This window comes from Jatropha curcas, chromosome 5, assembly GCF_041381405.1.
Source record: "Jatropha curcas cultivar XTBG-Jc1 chromosome 5, XTBG_Jcur_1.0, whole genome shotgun sequence".
NCBI lineage: Eukaryota > Viridiplantae > Streptophyta > Magnoliopsida > Malpighiales > Euphorbiaceae > Jatropha > Jatropha curcas.
Window position 1 is genome coordinate 21,739,626 of NC_143155.1, and position 15,889 is coordinate 21,755,514.

The 15,889-nt window shown below is 28.2% G+C and overlaps 2 protein-coding genes across 2 annotated transcripts; both read right to left on the bottom strand.

Annotated features, from left to right (window-relative positions):
* Window positions 1-4,220: 4,220 nt before the first annotated feature.
* Window positions 4,221-6,246, bottom strand: LOC105650678 (uncharacterized). The gene is made up of 4 exons (XM_012237617.4): window positions 6,090-6,246; window positions 5,721-5,905; window positions 5,565-5,628; window positions 4,221-4,949 (listed from the first exon to the last, which is right to left on the bottom strand). The coding sequence occupies exons 2-4, from the start codon at window positions 5,873-5,875 to the stop codon at window positions 4,659-4,661; spliced, it is 510 nt and encodes a 169-aa protein (XP_012093007.1). The 5' UTR covers window positions 5,876-5,905; window positions 6,090-6,246; the 3' UTR covers window positions 4,221-4,658.
* Window positions 6,247-11,000: 4,754 nt separating this feature from the next.
* LOC105650679 (DNA ligase (DUF1666)) lies at window positions 11,001-14,431 on the bottom strand. The gene is made up of 6 exons (XM_012237618.3): window positions 14,217-14,431; window positions 13,573-14,036; window positions 13,101-13,454; window positions 12,625-13,002; window positions 11,945-12,159; window positions 11,001-11,840 (listed from the first exon to the last, which is right to left on the bottom strand). Exons 1-6 carry the CDS (start codon window positions 14,357-14,359, stop codon window positions 11,595-11,597), a joined length of 1,800 nt encoding a protein of 599 aa, XP_012093008.1. The 5' UTR covers window positions 14,360-14,431; the 3' UTR covers window positions 11,001-11,594.
* Between the last annotated feature and the right edge of the window lie 1,458 nt (window positions 14,432-15,889).

Sequence of the window (15,889 nt, forward strand, 5' to 3'; positions counted from 1 at the left end):
TATCGATCTGGTATGGAATGAAATGGAATGCAATGCAATGCAATGTTTGAGAATAAATTTATAAATCTGTGAGTATTCTAAATTTAGTTTGTAATTTGTTATCATAGATATATTTTTTTATTACTAAATAATTAAAATTTTATATTAGAAAAACAATTTCTTTAAAATGAAATTAGATGTGAATGAATATATTACAATGTGAATATCAAAAAACTTAACAATCTTGTAATTAGAGAGTTTTAGAAGAACAATAATTGATTATGAAACAAATGTTTGAGTGACTTAGATTCATCAAACACCTTTAATTAGAGATTATTAGTAGTTGAAGTATCTCTTAAACTCATCATCCTAAGCTATAAGTTCCACCGGAAATTCAACATATCCATCATCCTAAGCTAATAGTTAGATGAGTCACATATGACTTAGGAGATCTAACCTACACATCATCACTTAGACGAGGATGATATTTTGTGAGAAGCGAATGGCTATAGTCGTTCATCTTATCTTTACCACATTCAATCGGATGAGGTTGTTTTGATGATATATATGTGTGTGGTTCTAATTGCCTTGCTCAAAAGATAAAAATACCACTCCCTTTCTTTTCCCTCGTAAGATGGAGACATGTTGGAAAAATATTTTAGCCATTAAAAACTATTTAGGGTTTTAGTAATTGTTGCTGTTAGTTGACAGTTTTTTATATAATGGTTTAAATATTAATTATTTAATTAGCTGAACTCGAATAAAAAAAAAAACAATAGACATATCAATTATGGAAGTGTTTTCATAAATTTATCCCTCAGTTTCTAATATGTAAATAACTTTACAAGGTCTTGTTAGGTCAGTATTTTTTTTTTTATAAAACTTGGGCCTATTTTTGGACTTGAGCGTCCCACTCCCACACAATAGCAGCCCTCCTGTTTGGTGCTATAGCCCAACTCTTTGGGAGATAGTTAAGCACAAGCCTGAAAGTTTAGCCCAACCACTTAAAAGTTTTTCTTTAGTTTTAAGCTGTTGAATTATATTTAATTCAAATATCGCTTACAAATCCAATTAAACTAAAAAGTTATTTTTCATAGAGTTATATGAAATTCAATTGTTAATTTCATACTTATCATCTTTGGTAGAAATAAAATTTGAATTAAAATTTCAGTTTTAATTTTATAAAATTTATTATACTTAATATCAGTCGTATCAAAATTGATAAAATTTGTAAATAAACTCTATTAGAATTTGTATTTATAAAAATTTGATCTAATAAAAGTATAAGCTAATTGGTTTTCGTAGTAAAAGACATGGGAGTTGGAGGTTCCTCTCTGTCACATAAATTAACATCAATTTGGTGATTATGGTGCATTGTAATAAGATTATAAATTCATAATGAATTTTTTATTTAAAAAAAAAAACATGAGTTGTCTCTTTTATTTTTTAATTTAAAATTTAACTTATTTTGACGGAGGCGGATAGCGGAATATGTATATATTTAATTTTATGGGATTGACTATTAACTAACCCATTTGCTCCGATGACATCTCAATAAATAGTACTTTAATTTAAAATAAATGAATTAAAAAAAATAAGTTGACTATTGTAGAAAGAAAGAAATGTATTTATATATAGACAAATTACTTTATTTGTTTTAAAATATAAATCATTTTAAGATGATTATTTTTTATCAAATATAAAATATTTTGAGTATTTAAAGAAATAATAAATTATCTTTTTTCTGATTTTATCTTTATTTATATTAAATACAATAATTATCTTAATAACATATTTTTAATTTTGAGATAAATGGTAATTTGGTCAAATTATTTTTAATTTTGAGATAAAAGATAATCTGATCAAATTATTTTTTATTTTATCATAATTTAAAAAATTAAATGTTGATCGAATATTTTTAAATGATTTATATTTTGAAACGGGAGATATTATAGATTTAAAATTTAAAATTTAGAAAGAAAATATAGGTCATAGCCTCGTATGTAACGTCCAACTAGTCTAGCACAAACCCTTCCCTGCAAATGATCTTTCAACCACTAACTAACTGAACAGTTAACGCTATCAATCGATGCCAGCCAATTTGTTTTGCTTTTGCTCACCTTCAATAAATGCCCCCTTTCTTTAATAGAGAAAGAAAAGTTGGCTTTTTTACTTCCAAAATTAGAAAATAAATTCATCAAATTATTATGTAAATACTTTTAATTTCAAAAACTTATTATGATTAAGGTCTCATAGTTAGTTTAATTATAATTTATGTATCAATTTTTTTTTCACCTTAAAATTCTTTTCTATATAAAATTAATTTGGTCTTTTATTAGTTAATTATAATTTAACTATTGACCAAATGAATTTGGAATAGGTATGAGCAGTAAATTAATTATTCACTGTAGGTTTGAATTGGACGCGGGTTCAAAATGCGGCTACCCTATACTCACCAAAACTTATTATATAATTTAAAAATTTTAATAAAAAAAATTCAAGTGAAATGCATTTACCAAAACTAAAATGCATTTAATCCAAACTCAAATATCCAAAACTAATATCATCAAATACTAAAAAATTTAATTACCAAAATTAAATATTAAACGGCTAGAATTTTAGAATTAGCCTTCATTTATACTTTTTTTTTTCTAGTCTCACCCCTTACAAGACTCAGCCAACATCAATTATAATGGACTTGGTGAGATATTGTACATACAAGCAAAGTGGAGTTTGGTAGATATCCTATTAAACTCAACTCATTTAAATGTGGTTTGAGTATAGGTTAAATGAATATAGAACAGAAGAGGATATTAAAATTTAAAATGGGTATAGATATGGATACTTTAAAAGAAATTTTAAACGAGTTTGTGATAGGTATGAATATAGCGCTTAAGGTTAATAGATGCCTAAGGGGTCCAAGCATACTAAACTTATATTTGACCCTCTCAAAGCTTTAGGAAATTTTATTTGACTCTTTTAAATAAGTGTCCTCCATCCATCATTTGGTGTAAGTATTAAAATATTTAATCCAATTTAGATGTAGATAGTGCAAATTTTACGAGTACCCGTTCCACTTCCATTGTTAGTCAATTGATAATTGAAAAGGTTATTTTGAATGAAACGACTAATATGTTAACTGAACCGTAAATTAAAGACACCATAGTTACTTTTTTAAAATAAACATTCTCATATGTTAACTTGACTGTAATTGAAGAAATAATTTATATTTTTCCCTCAAAACATTTTCAAGCTTTACCCCACCCCCAAAGTATTGAACTTTTTTTGTTTTTGAAATTTGATGTTCTGAATTTAAAGAACTTCTGCCTAGATCCCTCTAGTTTTGGAGGATGGTTCACTCACCGGAGATGGTCATAGTTATAAATGCCAATCTTCAGAAATACATTTTCATGTATAAGACTCTGTTTCTTTATAAAGGATAAAGAAGTCCTGTTTGCGTATGCACAATGCAGAAACAAACCAGACCAAACACAACAAACACAAAATGCTCCACTTAAGACCCCAGTGTTCCTCTCTGCCCCATTTACAATAATTTATTGTCATTTTCCTCTTGTTTTCTCTTTTTATTGTATTGTGCTTCAAGATAACATTTGCCACCTCAAAAACGACACGTATGTATGTTCATTTTGCTTTTTTTATTTAACAACCAGTAGTGTGCTATGCGCAGTAAATATTTTTATCTATAATCTTAGAGATAATACGATAATTTCAATATCAATATCAATATATTATTATAATTATTTACTAATATGTAGTAATTATAATAATTGAATGATAATTAATATCAATATTTATATAATGCTATAACTAATAATTAAATTCGTTGTGGCACTTTCAAAATTTAAGAGTTCTACGTGACATTATAATCATATATGTCATCACAAAGAATTTTATGTTGCAAAACAAGAAAAAAACGTACATTTAAAAAATGTCATGTGCCAACTTCTCGGGTAAAAGAAAAAAACAGCTTATTAGCATAACTATACTGAATACTTTGTATCACGTAGAGATTAGAATCCACTTTTTTATGATTAATTTAAGTCATATTAAGATTTAGAACCAAACCTCAGTCTAACATCATCAACTCTCATTTTTTTTCCCCACAAAATACTCTTTATCTATTCCATAAAAGTGGGTATAGTTTGATTTCGATAAAAAAAAAGTGATCAATATGACTAAATTATGGAAAGAACTTATAACTGGAGAATTGAAATTGGATATAAACAACAAAAGGGTGAAAATGGATTTCCAAAATGCTAATCCTTTTTTCTTTCATATTACAATTACAAACAAGGATTAGATATAAACGAGACACGGAACTATTACAAAGGGATCCCACCCAAAGATCTAATCATCTCTATCTCTTTATAAACAAGAACAATAAACCTACCAAGAGAAACACTTGGCTCTCCCCTCCTCTTCTTATTTCTTCAAAATTAAACCTCTCTCAACAACTTTCATTACATGTACATATATTGAGAGAGCACAATGCCATAACTCACCAAGAAACACCAATAGACCTGTATTTACAACCAAAAAACAGAATTACACTAACATTGGTGCCATTTTTAGTTCTCTCCCTCTTAGACTCAAAATTTGTTAATCTCTGTTCCTTTTTTCATTTTTTTTTTCAACTGAGAGTTCATTCAATTCAATGTTCATGCCACGGCAGAGATGCTGCAATTTCGCCTATCTCTGCCAAGGCAATCAAAGCCTTCAATCCTCACTGCTGCAGGCGTATGCCCGAATTTCATTCGGACACACCCTCCTCCTTTACGAGCTGACGATGAAGATGGTGATGGTGGTGCAGGAGATAAAGGAGTCATCTTTCCATTGCCAAATTGAGCGTCTTGAACTACAGGATTAGATGCCCTACTGGGTGGTGATCCACAGTAAAATGGTGGAGATGATGCTACCTGGTAACCAGATCTTTCCCCACCATATCCTCCCTAGGGGAAAAAAAAAATTAAGGAGAAGCAAATAAGTTTCCTTTATTGCTTATAATATGAAAGCAATATATTTTCCCTTTTCATTTTTCATTGACATTTAAACAAACTGAAGTTCTAAATTAATTGGAAACAAGAAAGTTATGAACTTTAAATATGTCAAGTATTTTAGCCATAAAACTGCAAGGAGCAGTTGTCAAAGTAAAAATAACAACAACAAACACAAATTAACATCATCATCATCAACAACAATAAAGGGAGCTAACAGATGAGCAGCAAGAAATTTCCACCACAGTTTAGAAGAAAAACCGTTTTCCCTAATAAATTTTGCACAGAATTTTATACAAAATAAAATAAAATTATATAAGAAAAATATTTTCATGCTTTGGGTTACTGTTAATTTAAAATTAAAATAAGTGGGTGTTTAGCTCCTTAGCCAGTACTTTACTATTACCAGTTTTTGGATCATCAAACAGATTAATCTATGTGCCATAGTGGTGTTTTTTTTTTTTTTTAAATTTTTTTTTATTTTTAAATTCAGCTACCATACAATACTGTAAACTCTACAGAACTAATCAGCAAAACAGCAGCCAGGCAAACAGACAGATAGAGTTGAACCTTAGTGAGAATTAGGTCTAAAAGCTCAGCACCAGCCTTCGAATCTCCCATATCACCCTGGTTACTGTAAAAAGCAGTAAATCATCCACTTTTAGATAGAATACAACAAATCTTTAAGGAAAAGAAAAAATACATGGAAGGCACAAAAATACATACTTCATAGGCAACCTTAAGGGTCTGATTTGATCGTAAAAGGAAGGATTTGAAAGGCACAATCGACGAGGCTTGGGACAAACCATAGAATCCACCATCATCTTCCTCTCCTCGTTGCCTCCCATGGCGTTCTTTTGCTGATACCCACAATAATTCATTTTCAATTTATCGCTCAAATCAATAAACGCCTGTATGAAAAAAAAAAAAAAAAAAGATCATATAACATCAAAACAAAGATCTGCAAAATTCTGCAATAAACCCAATAAAATTTGGTCAAGAAAAGAAAAGATTCTCGTTGTTTATATTTTTTTTCCAGACAACCAAACATAAAGTCAATAAATTTACAAGATAGATCTGTCCAGAGGGAGGTACCTGTGAGGGCAAGAAGGAACCTCCACGAGGAGGAGAGGAGAGAAATAAGGAGGAGATAGTGAGACTAGATTTAGAGAGAGGAAATGAAAGAGAGGGATAAAGAGATGGGTTAGATTGAGTATTCAATATTCGTACAACAAAGCGATAGAGAAGAAGATGAGCATGAGCTCAGGTTAGGTTCAGGTGTGCTCGAGTGTAGATTCGGTTTCTGTGAGATTTAATTTTTGTTGACCGTTTGTTTTATTTATTATTTTTTCGCCTCGAGTTCTGTGTCGACGAATCGCTGCAAGAGAATCTGAGGAAACACATGCTTTTGCTTTTTATTTATTTATTTATTTTAGATTTTTTATATGGAATAGATTTTTTTATTATTAGTGAGATTTAATTTAATAGTATATAAGAATAAATAACCATTTAATTTCTAAATTTTATAATAATTATATTTCATCTGCTAAATTTTATAATTTTTTTTATCTGGAATGGCAGCTTTAAAAAATTCAAAATAATATTAATTATTTTATTTAAATTTATCTTTATTTAAATATGTACATTAAACTTTATTTCAATTAAATAAATATTAATTTAAAAATAATGTCGTTTATCCTTATTTTTTTAAAATTAAATTAATTCAATCATTTTCTTAATTATTATGAAAATTTAAAATTTATTATTTTTAATAGAATAGATAAATTATTATTTTCTTAATTACTGTTGTTCATATCAAAATAAAAGATAATATCCCAACCTTTTGTTGGATTATTTTTCCTCGAGATAGTCAATATTATTATTCTCTTTAAAAAAAGTATAGATGAAATAATTTTATTTATCTTATTGTTCCTAAATCATATATATACTTATCACCGCTAAGCTACCACGACAAATCAACAGTTTAATAAAAATAAATTTTACTAGTTAATTAGTAAATTTATCAAAAAAAAAAAGGATGAAATCGTATCGACGATTAAAAACCTATATAATAATCAATTATATAAGAAATGAGATCCGATCTAAGTGATACACGCGTGTATCTTTCTACTATTTGGTTTGTTAATTACTTTATTTAGGTATTATTTACTTATTTAGTCAAAAAATTATTTTTTAATGAAAAGAAAATGAAAATGGAAATGAATTATTTACTAAGGTAGGTAATTAGAGCTTTTGTTTGTTCCCTTTTAAAGGCGTTTATGCTTTTTTTGCATTGGTGCATAACATGGGATAATGGATTAGTTTTAGCAAAGGAGTAGGGATATGTTTGTTTTTTTTTTTTTTTTAATTATTATAATAAAATAGCAAGAATGTTGGTTCAATGTTCTATGTTTAAAATATTATTTTGATTACACCCACACATATGGGGATATTGAGATGGAATTTATTTTACCATCAATGAATTTAATATAATGAATTTTAATATATAAAATATTTAATTGTCATGAAATATAAACTAATTTTTTGTAATTTACAAATTAAAAGTGTCTTTAGTGCATAAATTAATTTTCCTTTTATCCATTGAAAGGTCTAATGAAGTTAAGGTAAATTTATATATTTGGACCCATTGCAGATGTAAGTAAAGAGCTTTTTAGCAAATTTAATATTGATGAAACCAATATATATAAATATTTCAAAGTTAAGATTGGAATAATTTTATTAAAGATATATATATTTTTTTACAATGAAATACATATTACTAATATTATTTTGTGTAAATGTTTATTTGTTTTTATTTTAGTTTTTAAATTTTTTATTAAGTACAGCAAATTATATTTTACATTCTTAGTTGGAAAATAAGTCAACTTCTTGTTAGTCATTTTATATACAAACAATAATAATAATAATAATAATTAAATTACCTTCTCGTTAGTCATTTTTTTCTGCTATTATGCTAATTATATTGACCTCTAGAACATAGTTGCCCTTTTAGTTATGGTAATAGTTGATAATTATTGCAATAATTGGCGATTAATATTTTTTTTTGAGTAAAAAATAATTAATATAATTATAACTTTTTGAGAAGATTATGGTATTGTTCGTAAAATTAGTTGTTTTAATTTATTTTACAATCATTTCATCAAATAAATGTGTTAAAATATTAAGTGCTATCTTAAAAGTTTTTACTGAACGTGATCTATATATTTAGTAAATTATGTGAGTCCGAACCATTCAAATGTCGTATGATTATTAAGGACCATTTTAATGAAAATTTTTTTGGTGATTCTTTAGTCTGATAGAATGTTAAATTCATGGATTTCACAAAATCTATAAAATATAATATTTATGTATTGTAATCAATGGAATTTTACATCTTATTATTTAGAATAAAATAAAATCCATGTATTTGAATGTTATTTTTGAAAAAAAAAAAGGATCAGATCCTACTATTCATATTGAATGATGAAATCGACAAATTTCACATCTAATGTAGGATTTTTATCTCTTACAAAATTATGGAAATCGAAGCCATGATGGAATTTAATATGAAATTGTATATTATTTTTTCTATTAAAAATGAATCTGACAAATACTATGCTCTGTCAATTAGATCAGATACTTCAAATCAAAATTGTATTTTTTCATTCTTTGTACAAGTTAATAATTAAATTATTAAATTATCCCTTTTGACTCCATTTGAGTGCCCTCACTTCAGTGGAATCAAAGGTTCACGTGGAGACAATCCTAAGAGCCCATTGACTCATTCTCACGAAAATTTGAAAAATGGCCCATTGACCCAATTTTAAGATAAGATGGCAGAATCTCTACAATATATTTGAAGACCCAAAACTTTTGTCTTCATTTATAGGGGTGACCACTTTATTTATCCGACCCGAATGGATCCAATAAACTCCGATCGGATCGTAAATGAATTGAATATGGATACATGTTAATTCGATCCGAATATATTCAAAATCGATGTGATTATTTTTTTTTAATTTTTTGAAAAATAAATTATATATAATTGCAAGCAGAGTAGATTTTGAAAGTTCAGAAAAAGAAAAGAAAAAAGAAAATAGTGTGTTTGAAAGTTTAGTGAGATGACATAAAACTTAAAATGGTCCAATCTTGTACAAGCCGCCCTATTAATTTATCATTGTCATCTGTAATTTTCAATCTATAAAGCTCCAAAAAGAAAAAATGAAAAAGGAAAAGAAATTAGAAAACAACGTCTCACGGTACGTGTCCTTGATAATTATTAATTAGTTAGACTTTTTTGAAAAGATAATTAATTAGACTTTTATTCCCTGATAAAATCTCATGATAAATAATTTATTAAAAAATTACAATATTTAATTTAAAAATTACATCCCAAACGCTATTTATTTTCAAAATTCTAAATTCACATGAGAATTTGGATCAAATGGATGATGATTTGAATAAATATGAAAACTTTTTGAGCAACTTAATCGAGCGTCAATTATAAGTTTAAAAGATAAATTAAGTTAAAAGGTCGATGTTGTTATTTTTTTTAAAATAATAAATTTAGTAAGCAAATTGGACTTTATTTTCAAATATTATATTAGTGTTTTTATTATAATAGAAGTATTAACTATTAACTATAATTAACTAACTAGCATGTAACCTTCTTCCATTTTAGTACCTTTATGCTTTTCCTATTCTCCAATCGAGAGTATTTAAATGATATGTTATAATTAAATATACCTTTTTTTTTTTGGAAGTCTAAACTTGATTATGCATCCTGGTTATTTGCTCATTAAAAAAAATTAATTAAACATTTAATTAGAAAAAATGGGAAAATAAAATTTTAAAAAACCAATAATGAAATTAAAAAACTTTCTTTGCATTAAATAAAACTTTTATATGTATTATATCTTCAACAAATTCTCCGATATTATTCCGGCCTATTTAACCACCAAACAAATAAAAAAAACAAGTAGAAATATTTACATGCATTCTTAACTATATATTTTGTTAAATTGAAATAAATAGTAAAAAGTTAAACACGTCGTTCCTTCCAATATATTTTAGTTTTTTTGACTTTTGTCTTAATAGTAAATTTCATTATGTACTTTGCGACTTGTTTCAATTTTTTTTTTAATTTATTGGAGGTTTTTATAGGCAAAATAATACTGCGAGCTACACAATAAGAGTATCTATTTCTTTAACTCACCAAATTGATGAAAGCAACTGTAATTAAGAGGATTCGAACTTGAAACCTTCGACTCCTCACACAATTGTGACCTGTTTCAACTTTAACCTTGCCAAGTCTAATTTAAGTTATTTAATCTTAATTTTCAAACTTAGTTGCAATGCATAATGTATTTCATACAAAGATTGGTTTGTCATATGTAGGTGTCAAAATCGATTGATGTGTCGGGTTGAACACTAATTTGCCTAATGCGTGACATGATTAGAGTCAATACGGAAATGACTTATTTAATAATTGTATCAAATATTTAAATATGAACGTGATACAAAAATTAAACTATCGATATGAATACAATACATAGAGCCCATTTAATTAAATGGATCATTTATTAGGTTAATGCAATGAGTTTAATTAAATGGCCAGTTGCATCACTACTTTAATATAAAAATATGAAAATCCATCAACTTGAAAATGCAAGGCCACAGTACACAAGAATAATTAGCTTAATTATTACCCTCAATCAATTTCATTAGCTAACAACAACTTTCAATGAGGCAGAGAGTTGAAAAGAAAGCTAAAAAGAAGTTGACTAGAGTGGTGTATATAACCCTCTTAGCAATATATTTATTTATTTATCGAGAGCACTCAAATTTAAAACTTTTACTCTTTATATAGCTAAAAAGAGCAGTCAAATTACAACTGTTAGGCTTATATACATTTACTTTAGATAATAAAAAATGTGAATAATTAGTTAATCTGTTTTATGAGTCCATTCTCATATAAAGGTCATCCATACAACAAAATACAACTAATTATATCCAAACCACAAGATTAATAAACTTGTTTTCATAAAATAATTAATTAAATAAAGAAGTTTCCTAATTCCAATGTTGATTTATTCTCTTACTAATCTATTTATTTTTTTCCTCCTAGCTAGGCCCACAATAAATACTACCACATTGCTCTTTGTGTGTACCATGTGCTACTCTTTTTTATTCAACTACATGTGTAAACAGCTTTGCATACCCTTCTCTTCTTTTGATTCATCATCTGTAGATAAACCCTAATTAAAAGCTTTAAAAGAACAAAAAATAGAAAAAAAGCTAAAGTGAATTAAAGCTACCCTTGTCTATCTATTTCCATGTTCCTTGCTTTGTCTTTGCTCTTTCACTTTCAATTTGCATCATCATCTCTCATACCCATATCTCTCTTTACTCTTCTTCCATGTCACCCACATGTATTCACTTTGATTTGCAGGCCCCCCACACCCATCTTTTATACTTATTTATGTAATATTTCCCCATTTTTTTACAATATTTACAAAAGGGTGTCTAGGATATTCATTTTTGTGCATCCATGCACATCCATTATCTAGTCATCAAGCAATATATAAATTGTTTTGTGGGTCAATGTGCTGGGAAAAAAAGTGGTGAAGAATCTCTTTGAAGTTTCCCATCTAAAACTCTTACTTTGCTCATCTTCTCTTCACACCAATGCAATTGCTCTTCACTTATGTCACTCATTCTTAATACCCTTGACACTATTTTTAGGTCTATCAATCCCATTAATATCTCCATCTCTTCTTCTACCTTCAATTTTCTCTTTCTTATGCATTTCCGAGCTCGGCGAAGATCTTTAAGCTTCATCTTTTTCTGTTCACAAAATGTGACAAAAGATTCAAAAATGTTAATTATACAAAAAGTTTAATTCATATCAAAAGGAAAATAAATAAAGAAAAAGCTTAATTAATTATTACTTTTTTGTTAACTTTCTTCATTAGTTGGAGAAGAGCAGGATCAACCGATACTCTTCGATTTCTCCTAAAGAAAGAAGTAAGAATCTGGCAGGGTTTTTGTTTATCAGCTTTGAGAAATTTCATGAATGTTTGGATTCCCTCTTCCATTATCATTAGAAATGCAGCTGATGAAATTCTTGAACCAAAACCATCTTCCTTTGGATCATCTTCTGAATCTTTGGTGAGACATGAAAATAAGTAACATTATTAGAAATAATATATATAAAAAAATGAGAATGTAATTGAGTTTATTAAACTCAATTCATCAATCAATAGTCAAATGATTTAATGCGCCTACTTTGTAATATGCATTAAAGGATTTGTTTGGTACACATTATTATTTGAACAATATGCTAATTATGTGTGTGTGTGTAGTATATATATAATATATAAAGAATTAAGTGAAGGCCCTACGAAGAATAAAGAAAAGGAAAGCAAAATGGTATAAGAAAATAATAGTGCTCTATCTGTTCATAATCTTAAAAGTAATCAAGAAACACGATGGATCCAAATTTCCAGATTCATATTTCTTTGTAATATCCAATTAAAACAAAAGATTAAGACATTAATAGCATAACATCAAAGATGAAAGTAGATAAGCATAATTGGTGTAACTTTCAATATTATGTATGTGTAGGTACCTCGATATTCTGGTACTAGAAGTAACTTTGGTGCCAAAAGTCTCATTCTGGCATAGACTTCAGGTCTCCTGCCTTGCTCATAAGGTTCATTTTCTACATATCTTTGTAAAAGAACCTGGAATTGCTGAAACTGCTGTGCAATATGCGCTGGACAACCTAGATCGAAATCGCGCTGCTGTGAAGCTCTCTTACAATGGAAGTTCTTGTAATTCCAATTTAGAGCTTCCCATGTCAAGCAAATTTGAGCTACGTAGGCAGCCTCTAGTTCATGATACGGGTTTTGGCGGATGTCTGAAGGCTTTTTGTTCATAGTTGTAATTTTATGAACAATTCTATCTGAAATTGATCTTGGACATACTTGAATAGACTTCAGTGATTCTGGAAAATATAGGTACAAAGATATTTAGCTAATTAATGCATTAACAAAAAATTTGAGAAAAACACACAACTAGTACTAATGAATTCCATCTAATTACCTGTTTCATGAAGCTTTTGAGCACTAATTCTATCCAGGAACATCATTTCTTCATCATACTTTTGAAAGACAGTGTAGGATTCCCATTTAGGACAACTTCTTCGGGACGAAGAAGAAAATGGATCTTCAGTTACTGAATCCTTAATTGAGCTCCTCCATTCAGAGGAGCTCTTAGATGTAGAACCTACAGTGCATGAATCACCGAATATTTCTTCTTCTTCATCATCTTTTTCTTCAACTTGAAGCTTCTTATTGGACTTGAATTGGGTTGCTGCAAAAATCAAATACCTTTCATTCCCAGCAAAATTTGTATCCAGTTTTTTATTTTCCATATCCTTTGGATTAATGTACTCTTCTGCAAGTTACAGCATAAGCAATATCAGGACTAATGCTGTAATAATAATACGCAACAAGTACAACATGTGACTCTAAGATAACAAACTGAATTATTATTGTGATATATATGATAATACCTCCATAGTTTTCATCACTATCTACCAAACCAGTTCCTTGGCTGTGTGCAGTGATGGTTGAGGTGGGGCCGCCTTGATCCGGAGTAGAATCTTGAAGAGAATCAGCATCTCTTGTTGTTATGTCTTCTTCGTTATGTTCAGATTCTGAACCTGCTGAGGCAAGAAGAGAAAACTGTTCATCGCTAGCAAAAGTAGTATCATCATCATCATCTTCTTCTTCTTCTTCTTCTTGAAACTCTACAGGCGATTCCTCCCTTGGAGTTATGAATTCTTGAAGATTATGATTTTGAGTTCTTTGATTAATATTGGAGTTGTTAGACAAAAATACAAGTGATTCACCACCATGAACTATGTCAGCTACGAGATGATCTTTTTCTTTAGGCTGAGTGTAATAGTAGGTTTCATTATTATCTGTTTCTTCTTCCTCATCAGAAAACATATTATACTCATAACCATTTTGATTTCTGCAAAAAAGAAAAAAAAATTGTTAACAAACTGAGAGACTGAAACCAATAATAAGTTTCGGCTTAACTGCACCACAGTTTTTTTCAGAACTTCAAGATCAAAATGGAGCTAATTTAAAAAAAGAAGAAGACGAAGAGATAATAAGAAAAAGAAAGAAAAAAGAGTTTGGAAGCAAAGACCTTTGGATTATAGGGTAGCTGCCAATGAAGTTAAGGAGCTTGAGAAGCAAAGTGGAAGAGAAGTAAAGGAAGAGAAGGAGAAGAAGGGAGGAGCTTGAGACATTGTAGAACAACCAGAAGAGAGTTTCTTTTGAGCATTGCATTTTCTTTGTTGCTCAAAAATATGAGTCTCCTAGTTAGCTACTTTGAATGAGCAAAGCAAAACTCCTACGCACAAAAAATAAAGTGAGTGCTTCCTTTAGCTTTATAATGTATGTATAAAAAATATGCAAAAAAAAAAAAAAAAAAAAAAAAAAAATTGTATATTCCCTTTTCCTTCTTTTCAAATTTGTCCACCTCTTTGCTTCAAAATGGCCAATGTGTCCTACCACATGCAATAATAAAGCCATACAAATATTAATCCATTTTTATCTCAAAATTCTGGACCCAAACAAAAATAAAAAGAAGATAGACCAAAACCTTACAACACGCAACTAAAAAACATATATAGGTTCTACTTTCTAAAAGAATTATATTTATTTAACAAAAATAAAAAATAAAATAATTAATAAATAAATTGACTTAATTAAAATATGATTTAAGAGTTTGGGGGTGAGTGCTTAGTGGTGAAGCTTTACTGCTATATAGATTGATTGTATTCTTTGCCTCTAATGAGATAAAGAGCTCTCTTTTTTATCTAGGTGGGGTTTGTTTGTCCCTTTTGATTAACATTTTCTTCATTTTTGCTTCTTGTCCCTAACTTGGATACTAAGGTTTTTGGCAGAGGATGCTGTCTTACTTTCAATTACTTATTTTAATCACAAGCAATCTTATATATATATATATATATATATATATATATATATATATATATATATATATATATATATATATATATATATAACATTTATTCTTTTATCCAAACTTTTGTAACACAAATTTATTCTCCTTTTTTTTTTTTTTTAGTTAAATGGCATCATCAATCACTTCTTACAAATTCTACTAAATTTACATTATATCATTCACGGCCTAATGCGTAAATTTATTTTTAAAGTTTACGCGATTTATTTTGTAGCATCCTTAAATTTTCAAGGATCTATCATTATCCTATACTTTCACATTTCAACAATAACTATGTCCCTCGCCAAAATAAAATGTAAAAGTGCAAGATCATGATTGAACTCTTGTAAAGTTATTTCATTTTGAGAAAAGCATAATTATTACTGAAATGTCAAAGTGTAATGTTATGATAGGTCTCTCGCAAATTTGAGAATGTAACAAGGTAAATCATGTAAACTTCAAGAGCAAATTTATGCATTTGGCCTATCTTTGACTAACCACTTAATTTTTTTTTTATTCATAAGGAGGTGGGATGAGCTGGAAAATAATGACTAACCCTTTAATAGAACCAGAGTAATTAAGCTGATTTTGTTTTTAGAATAGTAAATAAAATTTCAATTGATTTAGAGTTAATTGTTTGAAATTATTATTTGAATTTTTATTAAAAAATTTGTATTGAAAATGTTTGTTAAAAGTTGGCCTAATAGTTAAATTTACTCCAATATTTTTCATATTCTTTAAATTATGTCTTACAATAATTTTTTGTTTGTGTTTGTGTTTGTGTGTGTCTCAACTGTACCTCAAATTGAAAACTTAGTCAATTGTACTCCATGTTCATATAATGGGAAAAAAAT

Bases quoted from the DNA above. Each gene is read 5' to 3' on its own strand.
- LOC105650678 (XM_012237617.4), bottom strand. From the start codon at position 5,875: ATGAATTATTGTGGGTATCAGCAAAAGAACGCCATGGGAGGCAACGAG. The intron at 5,629-5,720 runs GTATGTATTTTT...TGCTTTTTACAG, and splicing joins CCCTTAAGGTTGCCTATGAA to TAACCAGGGTGATATGGGAG. The intron at 4,950-5,564 runs GTTCAACTCTAT...TTTTTCCCCTAG, and splicing joins TAGACCTAATTCTCACTAAG to GGAGGATATGGTGGGGAAAG.
- LOC105650679 (XM_012237618.3), bottom strand. From the start codon at position 14,359: ATGCAATGCTCAAAAGAAACTCTCTTCTGGTTGTTCTACAATGTCTCA. The intron at 13,003-13,100 runs GTAATTAGATGG...TATATTTTCCAG, and splicing joins TCAAAAGCTTCATGAAACAG to AATCACTGAAGTCTATTCAA. The intron at 11,841-11,944 runs GTAATAATTAAT...TTTTGTGAACAG, and splicing joins TGAAGAAAGTTAACAAAAAA to AAAAAGATGAAGCTTAAAGA.